The sequence below is a fragment of the Aptenodytes forsteri genome, unplaced genomic scaffold, assembly GCF_000699145.1.
Source record: "Aptenodytes forsteri isolate BGI_AS27 unplaced genomic scaffold, ASM69914v1 Scaffold154, whole genome shotgun sequence".
Taxonomy (NCBI): domain Eukaryota; kingdom Metazoa; phylum Chordata; class Aves; order Sphenisciformes; family Spheniscidae; genus Aptenodytes; species Aptenodytes forsteri.
Genome location: NW_008794083.1, coordinates 665,610 through 690,834, shown reverse-complemented (window position 1 = coordinate 690,834; position 25,225 = coordinate 665,610). Strand labels below are relative to the sequence as shown.

The window sequence follows — 25,225 nt, the reverse complement described above, 5'->3', positions numbered from 1 at the left end:
CATCAGTAACAAAAGAACTCCAGATTGTGAAATGCAAACAACTATTTTTAGCCACCAGCCAACTGGTTCACAGGGAAACCACGTCTTCTGTATTCCTAAATACTTGTAGTGAAATTATGATACTATGGAGACAAAAAGTGACAACTGGTCAATGGAGTCCACAGATACCTATTTAGTGCATCATTTTATACGTCTGTTCCCTAGTCATTCCATCTGTGCAAGTTTCCAATTATAAAACTATGCATCATTTTAGAGATTCAAACTGGTTCACAGGGAAACCACGTCTTCTGTATTCCTAAATACTTGTAGTGAAATTATGATACTATGGAGACAAAAAGTGACAACTGGTCAATGGAGTCCACAGATACCTATTTAGTGCATCATTTTATACGTCTGTTCCCTAGTCATTCCATCTGTGCAAGTTTCCAATTATAAAACTATGCATCATTTTAGAGATTCAGAGCTAAGAGTAACTTAGCTTTTACTGGTTTTTTCCCCTGCTGTTATTAGACTCTAATTTTCAGTGGCTTCACTGAGTCCATCTGTGTCAGCAGATTATATTAGATTGGAAATCAAAACCTTCATTAAGTTGTATAAACTGCAGTCTGGTTGATACTCTGAAGAAACTGTTTTCAAGGAATCCTAGACATGAACATGAAAAATAACTTTTGGAGCAAAAGTGGATAGACATACATGGGAGAAATTATGAGTATTTTCATACTCACGTAACATATTCACCAAAAACAGAAATGGAAAAAAAAACCCTATGAAATCAAAACCTTCATTAAGTTGTATAAACTGCAGTCTGGTTGATACTCTGAAGAAACTGTTTTCAAGGAATCCTGGATCTTAGCCTTGAACATGACTTTTGGAGCAAAAGTGGATAGACATACATGGGAGAAATTATGAGTATTTTCATACTCACGTAACATATTCACCAAAAACAGAAATGGAAAAAAAAACCCTATGCTTTCTCTGTTTTATATGTGTTTGATAACCCACACAGATCCCAGAATTAGAATATGCATTGGAGATAACACGATTTCATCTAAAATAAATTCTTCAGAGCAGTAAAACTGATCAGCAACCTTATTTACCACATACTTCTAGATTGTTTAGCAAACAGATGACTACAGAACAACAAAGTTCAAGTATTTTAAATTTCTACTTGAACAAATGTCTTATTATTTCAGACTTGCAAAACCTTGTCCCTTGATTTGCAAAAGTCCAAACCAAACAGTCTTCTCTTCCTCCGAGATAAGATACAAGATTGTAATGGCAAGTACTATCAAAATACAAAGCAAATTCTACTGTAAACACAACACATTCACAGTTGGAGGAATCAGTTATTCAAGAGACTGAAAACAAAAACCAGGTAATTTCAACATCATATCATGCTTTGGTAGACAACACAAATTCTTCTAACAAAAATCTGTTTTCCTTGCATGCCCAAGGTGAAAAGGTTCAAAACCTGGAAGTTCACTTTATAATTTCTATTGTGCTTGTAAACCAGTTCTAAGAAGTTCTAATATTAAAATTCTGTTTTCAGTGCCACAGTTGTCATACAATGTGAACAAATTTGGGCTGCTACACTTTCAACTAAGCTTTAAAAGTAACACCAGTGGTGAAAAAAGACTTGCATTGTACCTTTATCTGTGCCTCTAGCAGCTTCCAGGACCAAACGGAAAGGTACAAAGCTGGCTTAACCCTGTAACATTTAGTCACTGAAACATAAGCATGACCAAATCATGGCATATGCTGGTTTATTAGTGCTCATGCAGACAGAAATATGGAAAAATCATGTTTTCTCCTTAAATATACACATACAGTGTCTCTCTGTATAAAATGCACATAATGTACATATAAAAGAAAGAAAAAGTTATTGGAACATGATCTAATGGTTATAATCTTTCTCTTACAGGTGTCCATTCTTTCCTGACACCAGAAGTTCAGAAAACAGCCCAGTATACATGGCTTAAACCCGTATACTTATCTAATATGAACTGAAACACTACGAAGTGTTAAGATATCATCTTGCACAAACACTTAAATATTAATCTTTTCAAGATACCATAGGTAAGTCCTCACTTCCCACAGAATTTCATTTCGTCTGTTCAAAGCAAAGAAAGAAAAGAAGAGAGGTTCTAAATGGGAACGTGACTCATAAAAATAGTCACCACATATAACTGCACCTTAAAACCAAACCAACCACAACATCGTCCTCTTAAGATTGCTGTGTCTACCAAAGGGTAAGGAGAGAAGGAGCTGGCTTATGGGATCAGCTCAGAGCCAGCTGTGAGCATGGTAGAACCTTTAATGTCATCTGCTCTTCAGTAGGTATGTCGTTTTTACATCTAAGCGATACACAACTTCACACGGCTACCCAAGAGTAAAGATTAATTGAGATCCCCGTTAACAAAACATTTGCTGAATGATCAAACAGACATGTTTAAATCAGCCTAAAATTGTAGACTTCCAAGGCTGATAGCACCTCAAGGAAAACAGACAAGGTCCCATTTACACCATTGTCTGACATGGTGTTACAACTAAACACCCAGAGTTGCCTTTGGGCCCAACAACTGTCAGCTTAGGAGCAGTAACAGTGCTATCAGACCTTATATTAGAATGCTACTGCATACATGTTTAAGGTAAGAGAAGAAACTATCTTTAACATTTGGAATTTTGATTTAACACAATTAGACTAGCAGCCTCACGCAGGTTCGATAGATAGGTTTTATAATAGACACGAGATGAGGCCACAGTAGAGGAAATCCTCCCAAAATCTCAGCACCAAAAAAATCCCAAACTATATTAGAGAAGGGTAAGATCCTCGGGACACCCACCTTACTGCTTTGTAACTGTTCATGTAAAATAGCATGTCATGCTGTACATGACAACAACCAACTTCCAGAAACACCAGCAGAAAGCGTATCTGATGTACACAAAGCTTTAACTCAATGAAATACGTTTTTTTAAAAAAAGAAAGAAAAAGCAGAACATTTCCTGAACACAGGCTACAGGATGCTGTAATAGCCACGCTACTAAAATAGGTAATCCATATATTGTAAGAATTTTTCATCTCCAGTTAATCTGTAAAGGAAGCATGACTTGGTAGTTCTGAACCTAATATACTCCCCAAACACCACACTAGTGTATACGCTACTTTCTTATTCAAGCTAATATATTGGCCTTTAAACAAATCAAAACCTGCTTAAATGGAACAGTATTTGGGTCAGTAGCATCATCTTTTAAATAGTTCACAACTTTTTTTCACCATTTAACTCAGAGTGGGGAGTGGGGACAGGTAGACCACCAGGACACAAAAGCCCAAACCCCACAACCCAAAACAAAATCCACAAGACTTGGGATGCCAGCAAGGTAATACATCTTGGAGAGAAATCAATCCACGCAACAAGCTTTTTTAAAAGAAAAATGATTACGGTATCCTAGGGAGGGATGAGGGGAAGAGAGGTTACACAGGAGCATGTCTTCTCTGACCTGCATTGGGCATTTTATTCTTGCAAGGATACCAGTTTTATGAGGTCTGTCAGATGTAATATTGCTTTCTCCTTCATCACCTTGTAATTTTTAGGAAAACAGGCCTGAGACCTCTACCACTGTTCCAAGTCATCGACAGGCAACAAGTGACTGATACTCTTCAGTCTACAGGGCTCCAACCAACAGGACTGCCAGGCTAGCCCAGAGAGATTCACGATCCTGATTGACAATTTGATCTCTTAAAACACAAGGGACAGCAGCTGCATAATGGAGAGAATGTTAGTCTAGCTTTTAAGAAAAGCTTAAGCGTTTTCCTCGACATAAACCAACATTGTATGATTGTCGATCCTGGATATGAGGCAGCAGCACCAGTAACTCAATTGGTTGCATCGTGACACATTTACCAGCATCAAGTAGTCTTTTTCTCTTTCCCTCTAGCAAGGGAATTTTTAGACAGAACACAGAAACCATAAGAGAAAGAAAGGATGATAGTTGAGTGAAATTGATCTTACAGTACAGGAAAACAAAGGACAGATTGTTTCATTTTTTTAACCAGTGTTTTAAGTTTAGCTTTTTAGTCTGTGTTTAGAAATTTGAGGTCTGACTTCTGGAAAACACAGACAAGAAATACTGCTACATTCAGTGTAAAACTTTGAAAACAAGCCTCTCATTTAAGTATGTTCTTTGACAAAGTTAGGTACCAATGGAAAAAAACCAAACAGCTAAAGTGATCTTTAGTTCTTTTTTTTTTTCTTTCTCCAAAAGAATAGATTAAGATGACCTCAGCTAAGGCTAATAGGATAACTAAGTTGTCCACAAGTCCCCCAGTTCTCATTCTTTAGTTATTAGGTCATCCACTTTAGCAGAAAGAGTCCCATGCTTTTTAAAAGTGCGGACAAAAAGTTGCAAAGCCAAAGGTAAGAAGAATAGAAACTCAATCTTAATGTTCTGCCAGGAGAGGATGCCTTTTCTTACTTAGTACTCTGGTGTAAAACACTTTTTCCGACCTATTTTTTCTCTGAGAGCACCAAAGTTTCAAGCGTTCACCCAAAGTAACCACGTCGCTTTGAGGGTAGCGGTGGTGGAGCAGCTCCAGGGAGGCACAGTAGCATGCAAAACATTCCTGTTTGGGCTTCCTGGCAGCTCTGCCTGCTGCTGAAGTTTTGTTTGGCCAAAAGATGGAAGTTGTTGTTTGATGAAAACATTGCACCTTTTAAGTAGAAGCGAGGCACAGCAATCACTGCAGCCACTCTGACAAAAGCAGAGTGGAGAAAGAGTGAAAACTGTGCTCAAGGAACTAATATGTTTTTAATGCTTTTAACTAGTCTCATAAAGCTTTATAAAAAAAATAATTGAGAACAAAAGAAGATGAAACCAGATTGGCTGGGTAAACAAGTGAGCCTTGACCTAATACTGCAACCTGCCTCATCTTCTGTTATGTTAAAAAGGAAAAAAGAAGTCCCATTCTACTGCCTCTTATGGCATATAATAATATAATCTCTTAGTAAAAACAAAGACCTACTGACATTTCTAACAAATTCTAATTCCTGGCATTTCACGTGAGTAAAACCATCCTTTGGGAAACTAAGCTCCTTTGCAAGTTCATGAATTTCAAAGTAAAACTGGAGCTAACATCTTCATTTGCAATATGCAAAGGATAGGATCATATTTTAAAGCAGTACTTTTTCCTTTTTACAAATACAGTTTTGCTTATATAGTTTTGCTTATTTGCAGGAGCATGCAGAGAAGAAAGGCTTCAAAATTATAAACTATCCTAATTATAAAAGCTCTGCACCTTTTTGTATTGCAAGCCAGCCATAAAAATCACTCAGTTATTCCAAATAATATATACAAAAATACAACAAAGCCAGAGCAGTGAAATTTACTCTTGCAACAAAGCCAGTAAGAAACATGATATGAAAACATGCATTTATGAGACATACTAGACAGAAAGCGTGAGGTATTGTAGAGAAATGGAATGGGACACTTACACAGTGGCTCTCTCTCAGGGGGTCCTGATGGTTACTATGTTCTTAAACCATCTAGACAGAATAGCAGGCTGGGCAGAAGGGAGCCACATACAATCCACCAGATGACAATGCTACACAGTGTAGACACCAGCATAGCTAGGAGCCATCTAAAAAAGGGGTTGGAGGGGGAGGAAAAGATGAACAAAAATTCAAAAGCAAAAGCTACTGGTGCATTTTAGCTTGTTTCAAGTTCTTCAAAAGCATACTCCTCTATAACCTTTGCCAAGCATTTTCTTACTTTCTATGACTAACAATCCATGCAACCATAAATCGCCAAATGTAGTATCCACATGTTGCTGGAATCAAAGCAAATTTTCTGAAATCCTCACTGAAGTCGTCTATTCCAAAGAAAGTCTGTATCACTTTGTTAAAAATAAGTGCATGATGGACCAGTACATCTCTGACCACTTCCTGCCATCTCTTACGCAGTTTGATCAGCCTGTATTCATACATCCTACTTCACAATCATGTGTTTTAATACTAAAACATTAGATCAGAGCCAGATCAGTTTGCAGGAACAAACAATTTATGTAAACACCCAGAGGATGGGGTATATTACCTTCCTGTGGTCAAAGTAGCAAAAGCTAATTCATAATCCTTTGCCAAAGGTGCAGAATATTGCTAATTAGAACATATACAAAGTATCCATTCATCAAAGCATATAGAGTTTATACAACCAACTTCAATAAACATTAACAAATGTTATACACAAATCCCTTGCGACTTAAGTGTAAGCAATGCCTCTAGCTCTCAGAGACTGTAATTGTCCCAGATTCTGGTGCTCTTATTTTGCCTTTTTTTTTTTTCTCTTTTCTGTGAAATAAAACTACATAGAGGATTTAGAAGATTGTTTTTGTTTGCTTAGATAAAAAAAATCAATTTCACTGCAAGATTATTTATTTTTAGCAGTCTGAACTAAAAGGGAAAAAGACTGACACCTCTTCTAGTAGGGAAGACTTCTGACTCAGGTAGGGCAGCTAAATATTCCTAGCAATAGTTTGGTTTAATAACAGTAACATGAAGAACGTAAGAAGTTATACACTCATTTTTCACCAAATTATTTCAGTACAAGCTGCAACCCATACAAATAACTCGGGGGAACAGGAAGAGGGAAATTCCAACTCCCTGTGCCACAATGCACACTATAAAAAACAACTATAAGCTCTAGATTGATTATTTTAATTCTACAGAAGTACAAGCTAACTAGTTTTAATTAGAGCAGTCATGTTGCAGAATGCCTCATGAATGGAGTAGTATTTTAATAGTTGATAGGCTTTCTGCATATTAAGACAATGGCTCTGAATAGAATATCGTACAGTCTACGTTCATTCTATGGAACATACAATAAATGAGATCTTTCACAACCTTTATTACATGACTTAAAGTACCTTTCATAAAGTGGAAACTAAGGCACTATGTGCCTTAGAAACTAATGTGCAAGGTAGCTGTTTTTTACTGTGCTATTTGGGGTAACTGAGGTGATGTGTTTTCGGGTTTTTTTATTGTCAGTTGGGTGCAAGCTTTGTTCTGAATCTGTTGTTTCTTATATGATTGCCTGTGTAAATGATGAGCATGAACAAAAGAAAATCTTTTAAAACAAAAGCAGAATTCATACATAGCAATGTGTGAGGGTTTCCAAAGACATAGTCCTTTACCTTCAGCACATTCTTACTATATACCTCTCACTTTTTCTAAAAGTCTGATGGCACTGTTTGGCCTTAAAAAAAAAAAAGAAAAAAAAAGGCCAGCAGCTAGTAGCATCATCCTCTACAGAAACACAGCAGAACAAAAGCCAAGTTGCCTTTGGTCTGTGACTCTGGTGCTGTGTTATTTGCAAAATCTGACAGCCAGGGGTCACCATTCCTTTCCTAGCAATCAAATGAGATCCAGATACATCTTGCAAGTCTTACATTCTCTTGTAGTTTATTTAAGGGCGGACAGAAAGTTTTTCTACCGACAGCTGCTACAAGCTACAACAGATGGAAAGGTGACTACAAACTTTCTTTTACAGGTGGTGTTTCAGTACTTGTCTAAAACAAAGAGACTAGCATACCAGGTTCCCTGACAGAAATGCACTCCTTTTGAATTTATTTACTGAAATAGTGCTACTCCCTGCCTTCCAGACATACCAGCCATTGTCCCAAAGCCCACAGGATTTAGGGAAAGCTCCTCTCCAAGGAAGAGGAAAGGAAAGGAAGCTAAAGATTCTTCTTTCAACTCTTCTTAGGTAGCTGACTTTACTCGAAAAAACAGTGCGTACCTTATTTCAGCCAATCAAACACCACCACACAGAGTCATATTCTTCCATTTTTATACTACCACAGGAAAGACAAGGGAATGTTTGTGATTAAACTAAAAGTACAGCATTCAGAAATACTATGGGAGCTTGTAAAGTGCAGACTACTGGAATAAAAAACAATGCAGAAAACTAGAAACTGAGTAATGCAGTTCTTTAACCAAGTTCTCCTGCCTCCTTAGCTCTCACCAAGCCTTCAGAGAAACGGTGAATCTCATGCTTGTTTTAAATGAGTAAAAGCAGCCTTGGCAACAAATTCTGGGGGCAAAGGAAGTATGCATAAAGAAGAAGTTAAATGTATTTCTGGCATTTATACATTTAGAAACTGACTTACGTTAGCGGAGATGCAGTTGGAGCTTTTGCCTGCCTTCTACTTTTCAGAGCACGAAGCTTATCACCTTGTGTTACACAGTTTGTTTCATCCTCATCACTGTACTGGATAAGTGGAGGCGGGGAAGGCATAAACCGAGATTAAAATATAGACACTTAGACATTTAAGAATTAAAATTAAATGTAAAAGAATTATATCTTTAAGTTAGAACTATCCCAACAGGAAAGTTTGCCAGCATAAAATCAAAGGAGATTCACTTGCATAAATACAATTCTGTTCTTTGCAGTCTCCTGTTTGCTGCTTTTAAACCTGTAAACCATTAAGTGGTCTTATGAATTACATGCATCAGAATGTTGCCTACCTTTAAAACAGTGGAAACATATTATCAAATCTTTGCTTAGGTACAGTACAATCTTCACTCAGGTACAGTATTTCCCTCCTTCACTTGCCTTTTTAAAACAGCAGTGCAGTTTTTTTAAAAAGCAGCATCAAAAGGTATAATAGAAGTTGCAATTACTTAGAAACTAAAAAGAGCAAAAAACCTTTCATCCCTTCCCTTTAAACACAAACAATGAAGTAACAGACAATCCAAATCAAAATCAGTGTTTTTGATTGCAAATTGTGAGTACTTTTTTTGTTCTAATATTTACCTAATTACTAAAGTATAAGGATGCTCCTACTTCACTTGTGTACTGCACTTCATTTTTCATACTTGCTGTCCATAACATTTCTCCCCCCATATCCCTTGATACAAAAATGGCAAACAGAAAAATAATCTGATTAACATAGTTTTACTGTACCCACAGGTTTGTTCAGAGCCTGAGAGATTCTCAACAGCCATTACAACTTTTACAAGAGCACAATATTCGGATGGTTACCAGTTCAATGTCCTTTCGGATGGTTCTCCTGTTTCTCGTGTCATTTATTGAAATATCATCTACTCCTGACAGAATTCTTGTTACAGCAATTTTACGGCTTCCTTTCAACTTTGCACGGAAAATATCTCCTTCTGTCCAAAGTTCTGCCTGTTTGCTATCATAACATGGGAAAAAAAGCCCAAAACACAACAAATTAACACCAAAGATTATTAAGTGTACAATAAAAGAAGAAGAAAAAGACATCTAGATCTATTTTTGAAAACATTTATAGTCAATCTACTTACTCCATCAGGAAGTGTTGTTGTGGTCCAATAACTGAACCAGGTCTATTTATTCTAATCCAGGCAATAGTTTCAGCAGCTGTCATCCGATAATGCTTCATGATATAACAGGCAATAAGTGTGCCAGTTCGTCCAAGACCAGCTGTGTAAGATAAAATAATGGCTTCTTTTAGATACTCATCTTCATCTGGAGTCTGCTGTAGCTACAGACATTGTTACTTGGACAGATAGTTACTTGCCTAGTTTATTAAACAAAGCTGTAACTGATCAAACCTGATAAGTGCAACTCACCTTTTGAATTTTTTTTTCCATATACAAGGTTACTAACACACTGTTCACATGGGTTTTGAGTGAGGTAACCTTGCAAAGCCAGTGACTTTACAAATATCTGTAAGTCTGTCTATCTTTATTTACCTATTTATCTATGAATATGTTATATGGGTATGAGAATGTTTTTATGCATGGGATAAAACAGCTGTTTTTTTTCAAAAATTCTCAAAGCACCTTCTTGCAAATTGATCATACATTGCACTGAAATCAGTTGCTCTTCCAATCCCTCCTCTAACTAATCTCTTATAGTTCCCAAGGAAAAGACAAGTTTTGCAATAAGCAAGCCTGGTACTAGTCGACACAGCCAAAAAGTACTCCAGAATGAGGAACCTTCTTTGCAATGGCCCTCAAAACAGTTCTATTTACCTTGGGAAACACGAGAAGGAAAGGAGGACAGCTCCAGCTAAGTGGCTCCTCTCCTCGATCACTTGCTCTAAATGTCAAACTACACATCACCTTCTCTCATTTAACAAGCGACTGATCAACACTAGTGTAAAATCTTCAGTATAGCCCAATAGCCAAGACAACCACACGGCACTTCCCATGCCTTGCTCAGCTTTAAGAACAGGCTACAGCATTCTACTCTTTCTCAAGAGTAAGAGCAGGCTCAGGAACATAAGGTAGTCTAGACACCATTAGTATGATAAATATCAAAGAACATCTTAATTTGAATGAAAACAAAGCACTTGTACCACCGATACTCAATATTCAGGCGTAATCAATTAAGCGATATGCCTGAATTTATCACCTCAGCGGAGAGTAAGAGCATGCAACTTGCTTCGCAACAGTCAAGAAGGAATTTTTTACCAATCCTTCCACTTCACGGTATAATCCTGTTAAACATGCAGCAAATGGATGGCAGATCCAGGAACAAAAATGCAGCCTTTGCAGGTCCCAGGCAAATGGGTTAAGGAAAGGCCTTTCTCCTTCAATAACAGTATTATCAGGTACGCTAGTGAGGTGAAGTTTGTGCAGAACAAATATCTGACAGATGGTGTGGGAAGGGAAACATAGGTCCTCCAGAACCACAGAAAACTGTATCTTTACACTAGCTGCATTGGGCATGCTCTGAGTATCTTTTCCTTGGCAGCGTAACTCTGGAGGAACAGATATTCAGAGCATGCCCAATGTAGGTAGTATAAAGGGTTTCTGAGGGATAAAGATTTCTGTGGTTCTGGAAGAACACTCATACTTTATGAGGAATCTCCTCAAAAAGCTGCACTGATTATTTTCAAAAGTTTATGACTTGGTATATTTAACTGTGTATTTTCAGAAAGACCTATAAACCTTGCCAGGACTTCAAATTCCTGCTCAAAAGCATCCTTTGAAAGTGCTAACACTTGCTAGCAGAAAGAGCTGTTGATATTGCCAAGCTCACTTTCCCCAACCTCATTCTTGGAAACAGCTAGGAAGATTTGTCTGGAACTTAAAAAAATTAGAAGATGAAGTGCAGAACAGAAGCCTAGAAAGAATTTGTATGGAAAAGCTGCAGTTTGGCAGAGATGTTAATAACTACATATAACGGAATTACAGTGCAAAATACCTCAGGAACTGTTACTACAAGCATCACTTGTAATATAAATTGTTTTTACACTATACCTTTGCAATGAACGGCTATAACACCTTCAGCATTTTCACAAATATTTAGAAATGTTTTAACTATAGTATCACTAGGTGTGCTTCCATCAGCAAAGAAGAGGTCAAAATGCTCAAATCCAGCATCTGTAAATCGTTTGGCATCATAAAGCTTTTTGTTGAGGCGTATTATAGTGGTGACCTTATGTTTCCTGAAGTATGGGAAATAAGCCTCTGGAGCATGGTGGGGATAGCCTATTTGAAAAAAGAAGGGGGGGGGGCGGGGAAGAAGAGAGTAAGGCTCAAACTGCAGAAATAAACAAAGACTCAAAAACGAGAGATGAAAACACTTTCAAAATAGAACTCATGTTCAACATAAAGAAATAGACTAACCGAAAATGGAATTTTAACATAACCACCTAGGTCACATACAATTAAACCAAGCATTAAAATTTTACTGCCAGGGTTCTTATAAAAGAAAAGGAGCCAAGGAAAAAACACACTGTTTGAGGAACAATTTTTAAAGCTTGTTCTTACTGATAACAATCAACTAAGAAAGCAGTGGGCTTGTGTCCCCCACCTCCTTTTTTAAGCATACCATTTTCAATTTTACTTCTTGAATGAGGTCCACTGAAGGCAATGAATTTGTTTGGTATTATCCAGTTAAAATCTCCATTTTCTGCTCTCTGTCAAGAGAAAATGCTTGGTTTATCATTATCCCTGTATTTTCAGGCTTTTCCTTATTGTTTCAAAATACATGCTAGATAGAAGTGATGTACAATTTTTGCCAAAGGAAGTTATGTCAGTAGCCTGCTTTCTGTTCCATCGGGAGGATGCCAGGTGCACTCAACCTCACTTTCCTTGCCTGTGTTCTCCTCTTTCTAAATTAGAGTTTTAGAACAACACAACCGATGCCCTTCAGATGAAGGGCAACTTCCAATTTTTAATTTTTTATAGGTTTCTAAATTATGACCTTGGCCTTATCTCTGTTTACAATTTAAATAATCATTTTTTAGATTCTAAGAACACTTAATTTTCTCTTTACAGATAACTGGCAGCTTTGCATTTCTGAGACTGCATATAGTCAATAGTTGCAGTCCTTCATTGTCACATTGGTTTCCCATGCCCCAAAGTGAATTTTATAGGCTTGGAGTTTCCCACCCATTTCCTTCTTTACCTCAAAGAGTGTTATTCTACCTTTGCCATGTGTTCACAGATACATACTTTAATTGCTCTCCAGAATTCAGTTAGACTTGGACTTGTATGCCCTCGAGTTTCTCATCAAGACTGCTCAAGAATATGCATGACCTCTAAAAGGTGGCCAAATTCCCACTCCCCAGTCATCTTCCAGGGCTTTAATAATAATGGAAAAACGTATTCCATTTTGGTTTCTGCTTTTCCCCCCATGTTTGAGGCTGACTATGCTTAAATCTGAATTTTAATATTCTCTCTCTGACCAAACACCTTTATTTAACAATCGAAGTTTAAAGAGACAAAACAGAAATGGAACCTCATACTACAAAAAAAAAAAGCACATATTATAAACAATCATCTTAGCATTAGTGACAGCAAACAAATCAGAAGATTGATACTGAACACTTACTTCATAATGCTCATATTCATTTACATCAAATGTATTGAAATCCAGGAAACCATATAGCAAAGCCTAAAATTCAGAATACAGCTTTTAACAAAGAAAACATCTTTTCAATGAGGACCGTTTATCACTCTCTTAGGTTACTGAAAGCCCCTTAATACCTGTTCTACTCTTTCAGAGAGATTTCTTCATATATTTGAAAAAATACAGATCAACTGAGTCTTGGTTCAAAACAGATTTGTAAATTTTAATATAAGTGAAGTTAGACAAGCAAATCCACTCTTTTCTGTTTTCATCGAATCACTACAAAATTCCAGACTACAGAAGCATTCAGTCTTTTTATTACTGCTAGGAGTACAAAATAAAACAGAGAAAAATAACTGGCAAAAATTATCTATTGAAATTATAAGCACATTATAAAGTCTGCACTCAAGGATTGCAAATATTTTTGTGCATGAATGCTATTTGCTCTCATTACGATACTAATATCTTCATTGATTTTAAATTGTTTGCAGACACACAGTCCTAAGCAGACACTAGTGTCGTCCCTGATGTCCTGTAATTATCCACAACCATTATATTTAATACTGTATAAAAAATGTAAACATTTGGGTAACTGGCAGTTTACCCACTTGTTAAGTCAGGAAGCACAAACAAAGATAATCCCGTATCTCCAGATATTTAAAATACTACATTCTAATCTCCCCTTTCACTGCATAATCTTCTGTAGTTTTCCTTGCTGGAAAACTTCATACCTTTCCTTCACCAGTACTAAAAAGAATAGCAATTCACCACTCCTGGCTTACAAGCAGCCAATGCCAAAACATCCAAAAAAGCTGAAAATCACAAATCTGCAAGAAGCTGGCTTACTCAGTAAAAACACCAGTATTTGGCAGAGATACCTATAATACAAAAGACAGTAGTAGGCCAGAGAGCTGCAGAATTCCCCATTTCACTACTCATACAGGCTAAAAAGAATGCGTATCAATTCCCCTGTCCTTCAATGCCACGTTACTTCACTGCTGTATTGCTATAAAACAATAGATTATGATAATTTGTAGTTAAAAAAAAAAAGCACCTGCCTCCTAACATTGTCTATTTGTATTACTAAAGCAAAACTTGAAGTCATTAGCACATGCTGCAAATGCCTAGAAAGTATCACTAACCAATTCAAAATTACTTTCACAGGCTATATTCAGCCTAAAATGTAACACCAGGGGGGCATATAATAAACTTATCACACAATTGTTAGGGATTAGACGTGTGAATGACTGTCCTGAAAGATTACATAAATAAAACTCAAAATTCCCTCTTTAAAATCTTCACTAGTTGATTATAAGGTATCGGTTGACTTCTACGGATGCTGTATCTTGAAGTTTTGTTACAATGCGTAATACATAATAAGCTAGGCAACAATCGGAAAATCTGCTACTGCACAGCTCTAATTGGATCCTGGCTTCCTAAGCCACCTTCTTCTGCTGGGCAAAATTTAGCTGACTTTTTGCAATATGAAAAATACTGTTTTACTGACCTTGTTTATTGCATGAAAACAGTCCAGCAATGTCAGATGAAAACTGCAAGTACCAAAGGAAGCATCCCTATAAGATATAATGACCAAAACAGTAAAATTATCCCATTTTAATCCAAGTGAAAGCAATTGAAGATATTTCTCTAAAACACCTTTAAAAAATTGCTTCAAGATAATTACTATTATAGTGGAATAATTATGTCAAACGATTATTTCATTTCCCCTACCTTGCACTTTACAATAATAACAAAACATAAAGTAAGTTATGTTAACAGATGATCCAAGTGTAAGATTACTCCAGTCACAGTTTTGGTAAAGCTGACATGTTCAATTTCTGACATGAACATTGAAACTGGCATGTTTCAGTCTTCATGTCAACAAAGAACAGACAACACAAATTCCTTGTGGCAAAAGCTAATGCCTAAATTAGTATCATATTCTAACATACACTCTTAGAACATTTTCTTCTGACGTACACTTTCAAAAAAAGTCAAGTTTTAATACACTGCAAATTTTTTCTTCAAACTCAATTTAAAAAAGATGCTGCACCCATGCATTCTATGTATACATGAACAGCATCTTCTTACTAAAACTGTCAAGATACACATTTGTGTAGATATATTAAAAGACTTTCCTTAAGATGCATAAAATAGTTTATGCTTAAACATGAGGAGAAACTGGTTTTCATTAAAACCCCTTCTTTCAACTACAATGTTTTAAATTCTGTTGAGCCAAGAATGGCATGTTCTTAGTATGTGACCATTATTAGATTCCATAAGCACTGTAGAGTAAGCATTCTAGAGGAATACTATAGTCAAGTCAAAAAATAAATTTAAATTGAATCTGCATCAAAGAATACTATGCCTTGGCAGAACACCTTCTTTTGACACCGTGCAGCCCTCATCAGCAGAGAATCATTAATGTTTCAAAAAAGTAAATATTTATCATGTTCAAATTTCAACTGAGAGAGGAAGAACTTCTGAAGAACCTGGATGGATGGCTCTACAATTTGTTTGTATCCTTTTCCTCCCTAATGAATCAGTGTGAACGGTGGGGAAAAAAAAATCAGCAGGAGAAGGAAATAACAGAACCCCATTCAGGTAAAAGAGAGGTGAGGTAAAGGCGACACTGTAGTGGGTGTCTGTTAGACCACCTGACCAGGAAGAACAAGTGGATCAGGCCCTCTACAGACAGATAGGAACAGCCTCACATTCGCAGACCCTGGTCCTCACAGGGAACTTCAACCACTCCAGTATCTGTTCGAGGGACAACACAGAAGGACATAAGCAATCCAAGAGGTTCCTGCAAGGAACTGGTGACAACTTGCTCCTCCAAGAGATACAGAAGCCAATGAGGAACAGTGCTCTGCTGGACCTCATACTCACCAACAAGGGGGTGCTCACTGGGGATGTGAAAGTCAAAGGCAGCCTCAGATGCAGTGACTATGAGATGGTGGAGTTCAGGATCCTGAGGGCAGGGAGGAGGGTGAAAAGCAAGCTGACAACCCTGGACTTCAGGAGAGCAGACTTTGGCCTCTTCGAAGATCTGCTTCGAAGAGTCTCATGGGATAAGGCCCTGGAGGGAAGAGGGGCCCAAGAAAGCTGGTTAATATTCAAGGATCACCCTCTTCAAGCTTAAGAGCAGTTCATCCCAATGAATATGAAGCAGGCAAAAATGCCAGGAGGCCTGCGTGGATGAACAAGGAAATCCTGGACAAATACAAACACAAAAAGGAAGCATACAGAGAGTCGAAGCAAGGACAGGTAACCTGGGAGGAACATAGAGACATTGTCTGAGCATCCAGGGATGAAGTTAGGAAAGTTAAAGCCCAAATGGAATTGAATCTGGCCAGGGATGTCAAAGAAAACATGAAAGGCTTCTATAAGTACATAGGCGACAAAAGGAAGACTAGGGAAGATGTGGGCCCACTGCTCAATGAGACAGGGGACCTGGTTACACAGGACATGGAAAAGGCTGAGGTACCGAATGCCTTCTTTGCCTCAGTCTTTACTAGCAAGACCAGCCTTCAGGAATTCCAGGTCCCAGAAACCAGGGGGAAAGGCTGGAGTAAGGAAAATGTACTCTTGGTGGAAGAATATCAGATCAGGGAATACTTCTGCAAACGGGACATACCTAGGTCCATGGGCCATGATGGGATGCACCCATGAGTGCTGAGGGAGCTGGCTGGTGTCATTGCAAGGCCATTCTCAATAATCTCTGACCGATCATGGCAACTGGGAGAAATGCCTAAAGACTAGAGGAAAGCAAATGTCACCCTGAACTTGAAGAAGCGCAAGAAGGAATCCCCAGGAAACTACAGGTCAGTCAGTGTCATCTCAATCCCCAGAGAGGTGATGGAGCAGCTAATCCTGCAAACCATTTCCAGGCATACTAAGGACAAGAAAATTGTAAGGAGTAGTCAGCATGGATTCACCAAGGCAAAGTCACGCTTGAACAATTTGATAAACTTCTACAATGAAATGACTGGCCCAGTAGATGAGGGGACAGCAGTGGATATTGTCTACCTGAACTTCAGTAAGGCCTTTGACATTGTCTAGCTAAGATCCTCATAGACAAGCTAGTGATGTGTGGGCTGGTTGAGCAGACAGGTGGATTGAAATTGAAAACTGGCTGAATGGCCGGGCCCAAAGGGTGGTGGTCAGTGGCACAAAGCCTAGCTGGAAGCCAGGAACTAGCGGTGTACTCCAGGAGTCAATACTGCGTTTGATCCTGTTCAACTTCTTCATCAATGATCTGGATGAAGGGGCAGAGTTCCCTCAGCAAGTTTGCTGATGACACAAAACTGTGAGGAGTGGCTGATACGCCAGAGAGTCATGCTGCCATCCAGAAGAACCTTGACAGGCTGGAGAAATGGGCTGACAGAAGCCTCATAAAGTTCAACAAGAAGTGTAAAGTCCTGCACCTGGGGAGGAACAACCCCAGGCACCAGCACAGGCTGGCGGCTGCCAAGTTGGAGAACAACTTTGCAGAAAAGGACCTAGCGGTCCTGGTGGACTCCGTGCTGAACATGAGTCAGCAATGTGCCCTGCAACAAAGAAGGCTAATGGTATTCCGGACTGCATTAGACAAAGTATTGCCAGCAGATCAAGGGCGGTGATCCTTCCCCTCTCCTCAGCACTAGGGAGGCCACACCTGGAGTACTGTGCCCAGTTCTGGGCTCCTCAGTGCAAGAGAGATACGGACATACTGGAGAGAGTCTAGCAAAGGGCTGCAAAGATGATTAAGCTACTGGAGCATCTCATATAGAAGGAAAGGCTGAGAGAGCTGGGACTGTTCAGCCTGGAGAAGAGAAGGCTCATGGGAGACCTTATCAATGTATATAAATACCTGAAGGAAAGGTGCAAAGAAGACAGAGCCAGGCTCTTTTCAGTGGTGCTCAGTGACAGGACCAGAGACAATGGGCACAAACTGAAACACAGGAGGCTCCCTTTGAACGTCAGGAACCATTTTTTCACTCTGAGTGCGACTGAGCACTAGAACAGGTTGCTCTGAGAGGCTCTGGAGTCTCTATCCTTGGAGACATTCAAAAGCCATCTGGACGTGGTCCTGGGCAACTGGCTCCAGGTGGCCCTGCTTGAGCAGGGATGGTGGACCAGATGACCTCCAGAGGTCCCTTCCAATCTCACTGTGATTCTGTGATTCTATAAGTGAAACAAGAAATTCTTTGCATCATGCTAACAAAAGTTTTTGTGTTGATAATGACCCTAAGTAGCAACTACCTGACCGACTTTTTACTATTCTATGGGGAGGTACTGTTTTTGCAGAGATGAGGAAGATCTTAAAGGAACAGAGCCCAGACCAATATCTCAGCTGATCATTAACGTAATCTGAATTCCTCTATCTGCACCAGGTTTAGTTGCACTAGTAAACTCAAGAAAATGGTAAAGTCTGCAGACACTTCAGCAGGCGGTATTCTTTATCCCAGAGGCTGGACATGTCTTCAGAAGTCAGCTCTCAGTAAGTCTTATTATATAACACATCTTCGCATTTCTTTCAGTAGTGCTGTTGAAGTGATGGTCTGGGAATTTGGGCAGAGTATATGACCCGAGTGAAAAGCTACTATCTCCATCACCGACATACACTTTTATGATATTTAGAAACAAACCCTACAGTCTTCCTAAGGACAACTTTTGTTCTTCTGGGAGTATAAAAATGGAATTTAAAAGTGAGAAATGCGATGATGGAAGTATGCAAATGAAGAGAGGTGCTACTACACCATTATACTGTGGTGGTGGCAGGGGGGAAGCAATAGAAATTCAGATCATCACACAAACAAGCACAGACTGAATTAATCACCCCATAACAATATATTTGGACAGCAAACTTGCCTCCTAAAAAGTTTTTTCTGCATATTGTGGCAGCCAATGGAATGTTAGTTTAGTCCAACTTTTAGAAACTCGTTTGGAAGAAATTAAGAAATTGTTCCTCTGCACGACTGATCGACTTTATTTGCTACATTAAGCAGCACAGCATATATCACTAAGAGAAGTCTGTGGTCTGAAACAACTAGGATTACATTCCCCCAGGGTCAGGCAACCATGAACCAATGGTTTTACACATTTCCTCATTGGTAAAAAGAAATACTTAAAAGTTACACTAAATCATATGAGGTTAGCTAGCATTTTTTATGCACAAAACAGTGTTTGCGGGTTGCTGCATACATCCGACAAGTGGGAAAAATGGAGTGCTAAAAGTATTACAAGCTGTTTGTGATGAATGACAGGTATTTTGATACATATCAAACTGGCACAAAACCAGACTGCCAAGTGAGAAGCAATGTAGATCAAAAAGCTCAACAAGAGTGCATGCAAAGCAGCGTGGCTCCTTTACCTTCTGTCAGTACCCTTCAGTACCAGCTGCTAACACCACTGTTCAGCAGTCTGCACTTAAAGCTCAGGCAGTGAATGTGTCACGTGTTAAAACTTCAGCAAAAAAACCCCCCAAATTAGTACTGATATACTGATACTACATCCTTCTTCAAAATATCAAGGTACAGAAAGTTCTAACAACTTGTTATTTACCTGAAAGGAAGATACGAAACGCTTCCAGCCAATATAAGCCTGTACACATCTTCTGGGGATTCTCTCAGGTATATTATCTATTTTTGTGGAAAAAGACAGAAAAGAAAATAAAAATATTGAGATTAATATTAGCAACTTCAAGTCACTTGTTTACTACAGAAGGCATAATTTATCACAGAGCTCAAAAGCGCTGGGAAAGAGAGGCATCAAGAACAAATGTATGCAAACATGCAACAATAAAACTAACAAACTATAAAATACTGGTCAACCTAGAGGAATATATATTTTTAAACAAAATTTATAGATTTGTGCAGGAGTTGTTCAACTATAGGCTACAGTGAAAAAGCTTCTGTCCGTCTGGATTCTTCCATGTTTCTACTGCAACTCGGCTGGACCAGTTTGTAGATTTTTTTTTTTTTTTTTAATTATGTTTCAAGATGTAAATCGAAACACAAAAACCCAGAGAGATCTCAGCAAAGCTATGAATCATCTGGTCTACAAAACAGTGTGTACACTCAGCAGACAAGATTAAAACCGTAATTCATGTATGTTTTGATTTTCCTACAGCAGTACACTTGCATTATTCCAAATCCTGTACTTCCTCCTTTGCATGGGTGAGGCAGTATCTAGTAACTAAATCCAGATGCCATAAAGGAAAAAAAAAAAAAAAAAAAGAAATCTGAGAAATCTGTAGCTTCAGACGCAAAAGCCTAAGAACAGAATGAAGTAACATACTTGAAGCACTACGTATCAAACTTTCTACTGTCAAAAACACTCAGAAAAGAATTCACAAAGGACCAACTCACGACAAATATCCATACGGTCTTCCATCACGACATGCCTGATCCCTCTTGGATAGCCTCTAACACTAAGGTCTCCTTAAAGAATACCGTGAAACTCCTCTTTTATGCAAATCATGTCTTCCAATACCATCAAACATCATCCCCAGCATGATCAGGAGATAACAACTGTTAATAACAAGCTGTCATTAACAGGTCAATAGTAATTTCAAGTTAATACTTTGTCGTTAAAACTGCATTAACTAAGCTTTAACACACTACAGAAAGTTATTTTTTTCATTAACGTTCAGTAAAATTATTTACATCTTTTATATTAATGACCATTTTCCTTAGAGGTTTTTTGAAAGTAAGAATCCTAATGAGTATTAATTAAACATCCCTCAAAAATCTAAGTGTGGCATTTTTGCTTCCTGTTGCTTCTGACATTTTTTTCTTTTAAAAATTGGCATTGCCTTTCAATTTTCTTTGATGCTGCTGCAAAGCCAGCTTGAACAAATGGCTTAACATACCTTCAACATCCTCTCTCCACACACACGCGCGCGCATTCTCGTGAGGTGAGAACGGGAGGTGGAACAGATGTTGCTAAAAAAACAAACCCAGCTTGAAACATACCCTAAACAGGCAGCTAAAACATACATGGCAACAGGCAACCCCTTTCATTTTTCCTCTGATTCGATCACTGTGTTAAGTATTTTCTGAGCATTCTTCCTGTGCAATTAGCAAAACCAAAGAAAAAAAAATCTGTCTTGTTTAAGTAGTTTAGTTAAGTAATGAAAAGTGCATGTTTTTTATGTGTGTGTGCTTTCACTGGGGAGGTGTAAGTGACTTCTGCATTTACATTTGCAAGCATACACCCGGAATAGAAGAGAAACTTAAAAAGCCCCCAAAATATCATTGAGTATCTGCTCTTCAGATGCCAGAGTTCACTTTCTATTCTGCAGGCATATTAATTGCCTGAACTGGAAATAAAAGTTATGTTCCAAGAAATTCCAAGTTGTGTGCTTTGATACAGTCATACTTTGCATCTTGCAGCACAGTGAACACATATTGCTAGCAACCATATAAATCTAGCACTGCTTGCTTGTAAGAAAAAGAGCCCTGCCCCAGAAAAACTTACAAACCAGAGACATGAAATGGCATTAGCAAACAGAAGGTAATTAAACAGCAGAAACAGAGTTTATAGCCAGAAATGAGTCACCTGGAAAAAACTTGGGATTCAGTGCTGTAAGGCTGGGTAATATACAGAGAGTACTACTTGTACAACAGGCAAATAGAAATGCAGCTAATACTAGCTAATCCTGTAAGCGCATGTAGCTCAGAAAGGCCAAGGATTTCTCCCGTATCTCAGCTGAGCTTTTACCAGCTTCTTAAAGGAAACAAGCTTCAATACAGAAGCATTTGTTTGCAAGTGTAACAGCTGCAAGAGGCAAGTTTTTTCCATAATGTTAAGTGTTGTATTAAAATAAGTCTAACGTTACAGTATACTAAAACATGTTAGTTCTTAAGCACAGATACAACTGCTGAAATTATATTACCAGGGAAGTTGCTAGAAACACCATTTTAACATACATGCACATGTGTATGGACTTCCCTTAACATACAAGGACACTTAAAAAAGCCAACCTGATTTTGACACAAAAATCCAATGTCTACCATCGTTTAGTATGTACAAAAAGCGCACTGCAAGAAGATGGTGTTTTTCAATGTGGACAAGCTACTGAGCAAAAATACGCAGTACTTCCTGTACAACTGAAGCAATATACAGTATATTCACTGAAGAAGGAAGCTCTTTGAGTTGTATTTCTCAGAAATTTCTGAAATAAAGAGAGATCCTGCTACACTTCAGCTGTGACACTACTACACACACAAGATACGACATGTGAACAGCTGCAGAGACAGCAGTTGATGAAATGATCAGATAGTGTTCTCAGTGAAAAGTGGATTACAAAAAAATATTAGGTTAGTATGAGGATATCTGGACAGGTGCAATGGTGTGGAGTGCTTCAAAAGGGAAGAATGGCATTCAGTCTCTACACAGAACGGGAAAGACCATAAACAGATACTTAAATCACAAGGAAAGTATCCTGGCAGTAACAAGAAGCTGTGACAGTCAAAATGGAGACAGGATCAGTTTCTGTCACAGCTTAAGACCATAAGAGAGCACGCAGCTGGAAATCTTGGATGCAAGCAGGGCTGGATGGAGGTTGAACATGGGTGAGCCTGGGTTCAGGTTGTGGGTGAACCAAATTCCAGATATGGAAACAGGTAAGACTGAAGGAGTGAGGGAAGGAACAGCAAAGCCCAGGGAAGCAACAGACATCAAGGCAGCAGAGGCCACATCTGCATTAGGAAGTAGTGTGCACCAGCAGAAATGCATCTGTAGACTGAGAGCCAGCACTGAAGATCTGACATCTGCACTATACACTTCCAGCAGCTTTTAACCTTAACAGCTAGTCCTAGTCTGGTCCTGTGGACTGAACACCCATCACCTGTTGGGATTGCTCCTAGACTGCTCCATGAAGTGAACCAAAATGCAGTGAGCAGGGTTTAAGGAAAGATTCACTTCAAAAACATACTCCTGACACAAACTGAAACTGTAATACAGTTATATACATATAAAACTACATAATACTGTTTCTGACCAGGAGGAGGCCACTAAAGCCTTAAAGATGAACAATTTCATTGGAATGATGTGGGTGAACAAAGGACTAAAGAAAGCCAGTAAATGAGAGAAAGTAAAAGTGATCAGAGAGACCTGTAGTAGTCAGAAGTGTTGAAAAAGAGGACTTTCTAAGGCAGTAAGCAGAACTGAAGTTTCAGAAAACAAGAGAATGGAAACATTGATCTGATGAATAGCAAACCAAAGACATATTTGTAAATTCATGAGGTATGTACTGGGGGAAGGAGAGGAAATGGGAAAAGACGTTAACCCCCCGAAATCAAAATATACAACAGCTGAAACCAGTTTGTCCAGATGCTGATTATAAGCTATGTTTCTGCTGTGCTTTCTAAGATGACAGAAACTTTCACAAACAAAAGTTGTTTTCTTAAGTTAATGCCAATAAAGCAACCAACAAGAAGTACTATTAAAAAGATAAAAATATTAAAATAAATTTCAAGCAATGATACTAACTGTTATTTAGCAGAAGCAGGCATTTTGGGGTAGTTTACCAGTTTGTCCAGATGCTGATTATAAGCTATGTTTCTGCTGTGCTTTCTAAGATGACAGAAACTTTCACAAACAAAAGTTGTTTTCTTAAGTTAATGCCAATAAAGCAACCAACAAGAAGTACTATTAAAAAGATAAAAATATTAAAATAAATTTCAAGCAATGATACTAACTGTTATTTAGCAGAAGCAGGCATTTTCTGGGGTAGTTTTTGTCCATTCTTGTATATACAAATGGAGAAAAGTCTATTAGAATTTTACACTGATTGCCCAAGGGGCTCCCTTTCTGCAGGTCAGGCAAATATGAAAAAAAAAAAAAAAAGCAGCTTTTTAAAAAAGACTTAGAAAATTCAGCAGACCTGAAATATATCATCCACAAGTACAGTTGCCTTGGTTTTAGAATTTTCCTACAATCATGAGCAAGAGCAGATGGGTGTACATACACATCTACATACACACACACACAAATACACACGGAAAAACTCTTAAAATCCTTTACAAATCTTTTACTTAAGTACCTTCCAGGAAAATTGTTACTGTAAGGAACTGACATCTTTCAAGCCAAAATAACATACCATTTTACCACACTGTGCAATCACTTGTGTACCAACAATTTAGAAATTTGCTTTCTTTATGCATACAAAAAAAATACCCTACTGAACTTCAAAATACAGCCAGGAATTTGCGATTAGCAGTTGAACCATTAACATTGCTCTAATCATCCTTTTCATTTAGGACATCTGTTTCTAATTAAGGGACTGCAGGCAGCTCTGTGAATGGTCAAGAACCATCCAAGTGTTGAGTACTGGGAAAGGTGCACTCAAGCACTGCTCCTGCCAACATCGCTGTGTAGTCAAACAGCCGCTATAATGTTCACTGAATGAAACAGAAAGGCTTGCAGGACTAGGCGATCCAGTCTTTATTTATGAGCATTTAAAATCAACCATAGATTGCAAGTTCTTTTAGCAAGCCATGTTATTTTCTGATTCATATTAGTGTTTTCAAACCAGCCCTATTTTTTAAACAAAGGTTTCCTAGATTAGCATTACAATCATGAAAACAGTATTCACAATAGGATCAAAAGTATTCCTGGTAGAAAAGGAAAGGAGGCTGTGGTTGAAAAAGGCATCTTAATATTCAATATGTGGGATTGCCAACTGAAATAGTAATGCTGCATGCAAGACAAAACATGTTTGATAATAACCACCTATGACATAACTTGTTTTTTCAGGAAAATTAAATAGGGTATTTAAATATGCTGTACTGCTAGAAACTATGTCAACTCAAGTCTGTAAATAGCACTTTAAATTCACATCTATGAATGTGCTTAGTGTAATCAAGTTTATCCACCTGCTTACCCTTAACTGCAAAATCTACTTAAGGTTGCTACCTAAGTCACACATTTTACCAACCACATTGATTTCAAAGGAAGAAAATAATGAGATGATTCATTTTAAACTGCTTACAAGCAAATTTCATGTGATACAACTATGTTCCAAAAATGTCACTCACCCAAAATAGCCTGAACTGCTGTAAACTGCAAATAATCACAACCCACCCATTCTGAACAAAGAACTACTGTGTGTGACCAGACTCAAACACAAGCTCATACACATGCGTATATTACTATAACTTAAGAGTATTAAATATTTTATTTCATTAAAACCTCCATTGGATATACTAGTCAGTTAATACATTAAATTTTCTAGCAATATTCCTTAGAAGAAAAAGGTTAAATACAGAAAAATTAAAATAAAAATGTATTAGAATAAAAAGCTTCCTGTATGGATTTGTGGTGTACTGAAGAAACGCACATGTGGCCAACAGTCCCTTCATTAGCAGAAACACAGTCACTAAGTGAATAGAAGTGG

At 38.0% G+C, this 25,225-nt stretch overlaps 1 protein-coding gene across 1 annotated transcript in view; it reads right to left on the bottom strand.

Annotated features, from left to right (window-relative positions):
• CDC14B (cell division cycle 14B) overlaps positions 1-25,225 on the bottom strand; it is a 41,038-nt gene that overhangs the window by 7,457 nt on the left and 8,356 nt on the right. The window contains exons 5-12 of the mRNA XM_009273196.2: positions 19,387-19,463; positions 14,348-14,414; positions 12,823-12,885; positions 11,818-11,905; positions 11,244-11,474; positions 9,318-9,456; positions 9,034-9,187; positions 8,159-8,259 (exon numbers count right to left, since the gene is read on the bottom strand). Coding sequence (XP_009271471.1) covers positions 8,159-8,259; positions 9,034-9,187; positions 9,318-9,456; positions 11,244-11,474; positions 11,818-11,905; positions 12,823-12,885; positions 14,348-14,414; positions 19,387-19,463 — 920 coding nt within the window. The remainder of the gene's footprint in view (positions 1-8,158; positions 8,260-9,033; positions 9,188-9,317; positions 9,457-11,243; positions 11,475-11,817; positions 11,906-12,822; positions 12,886-14,347; positions 14,415-19,386; positions 19,464-25,225) is intronic.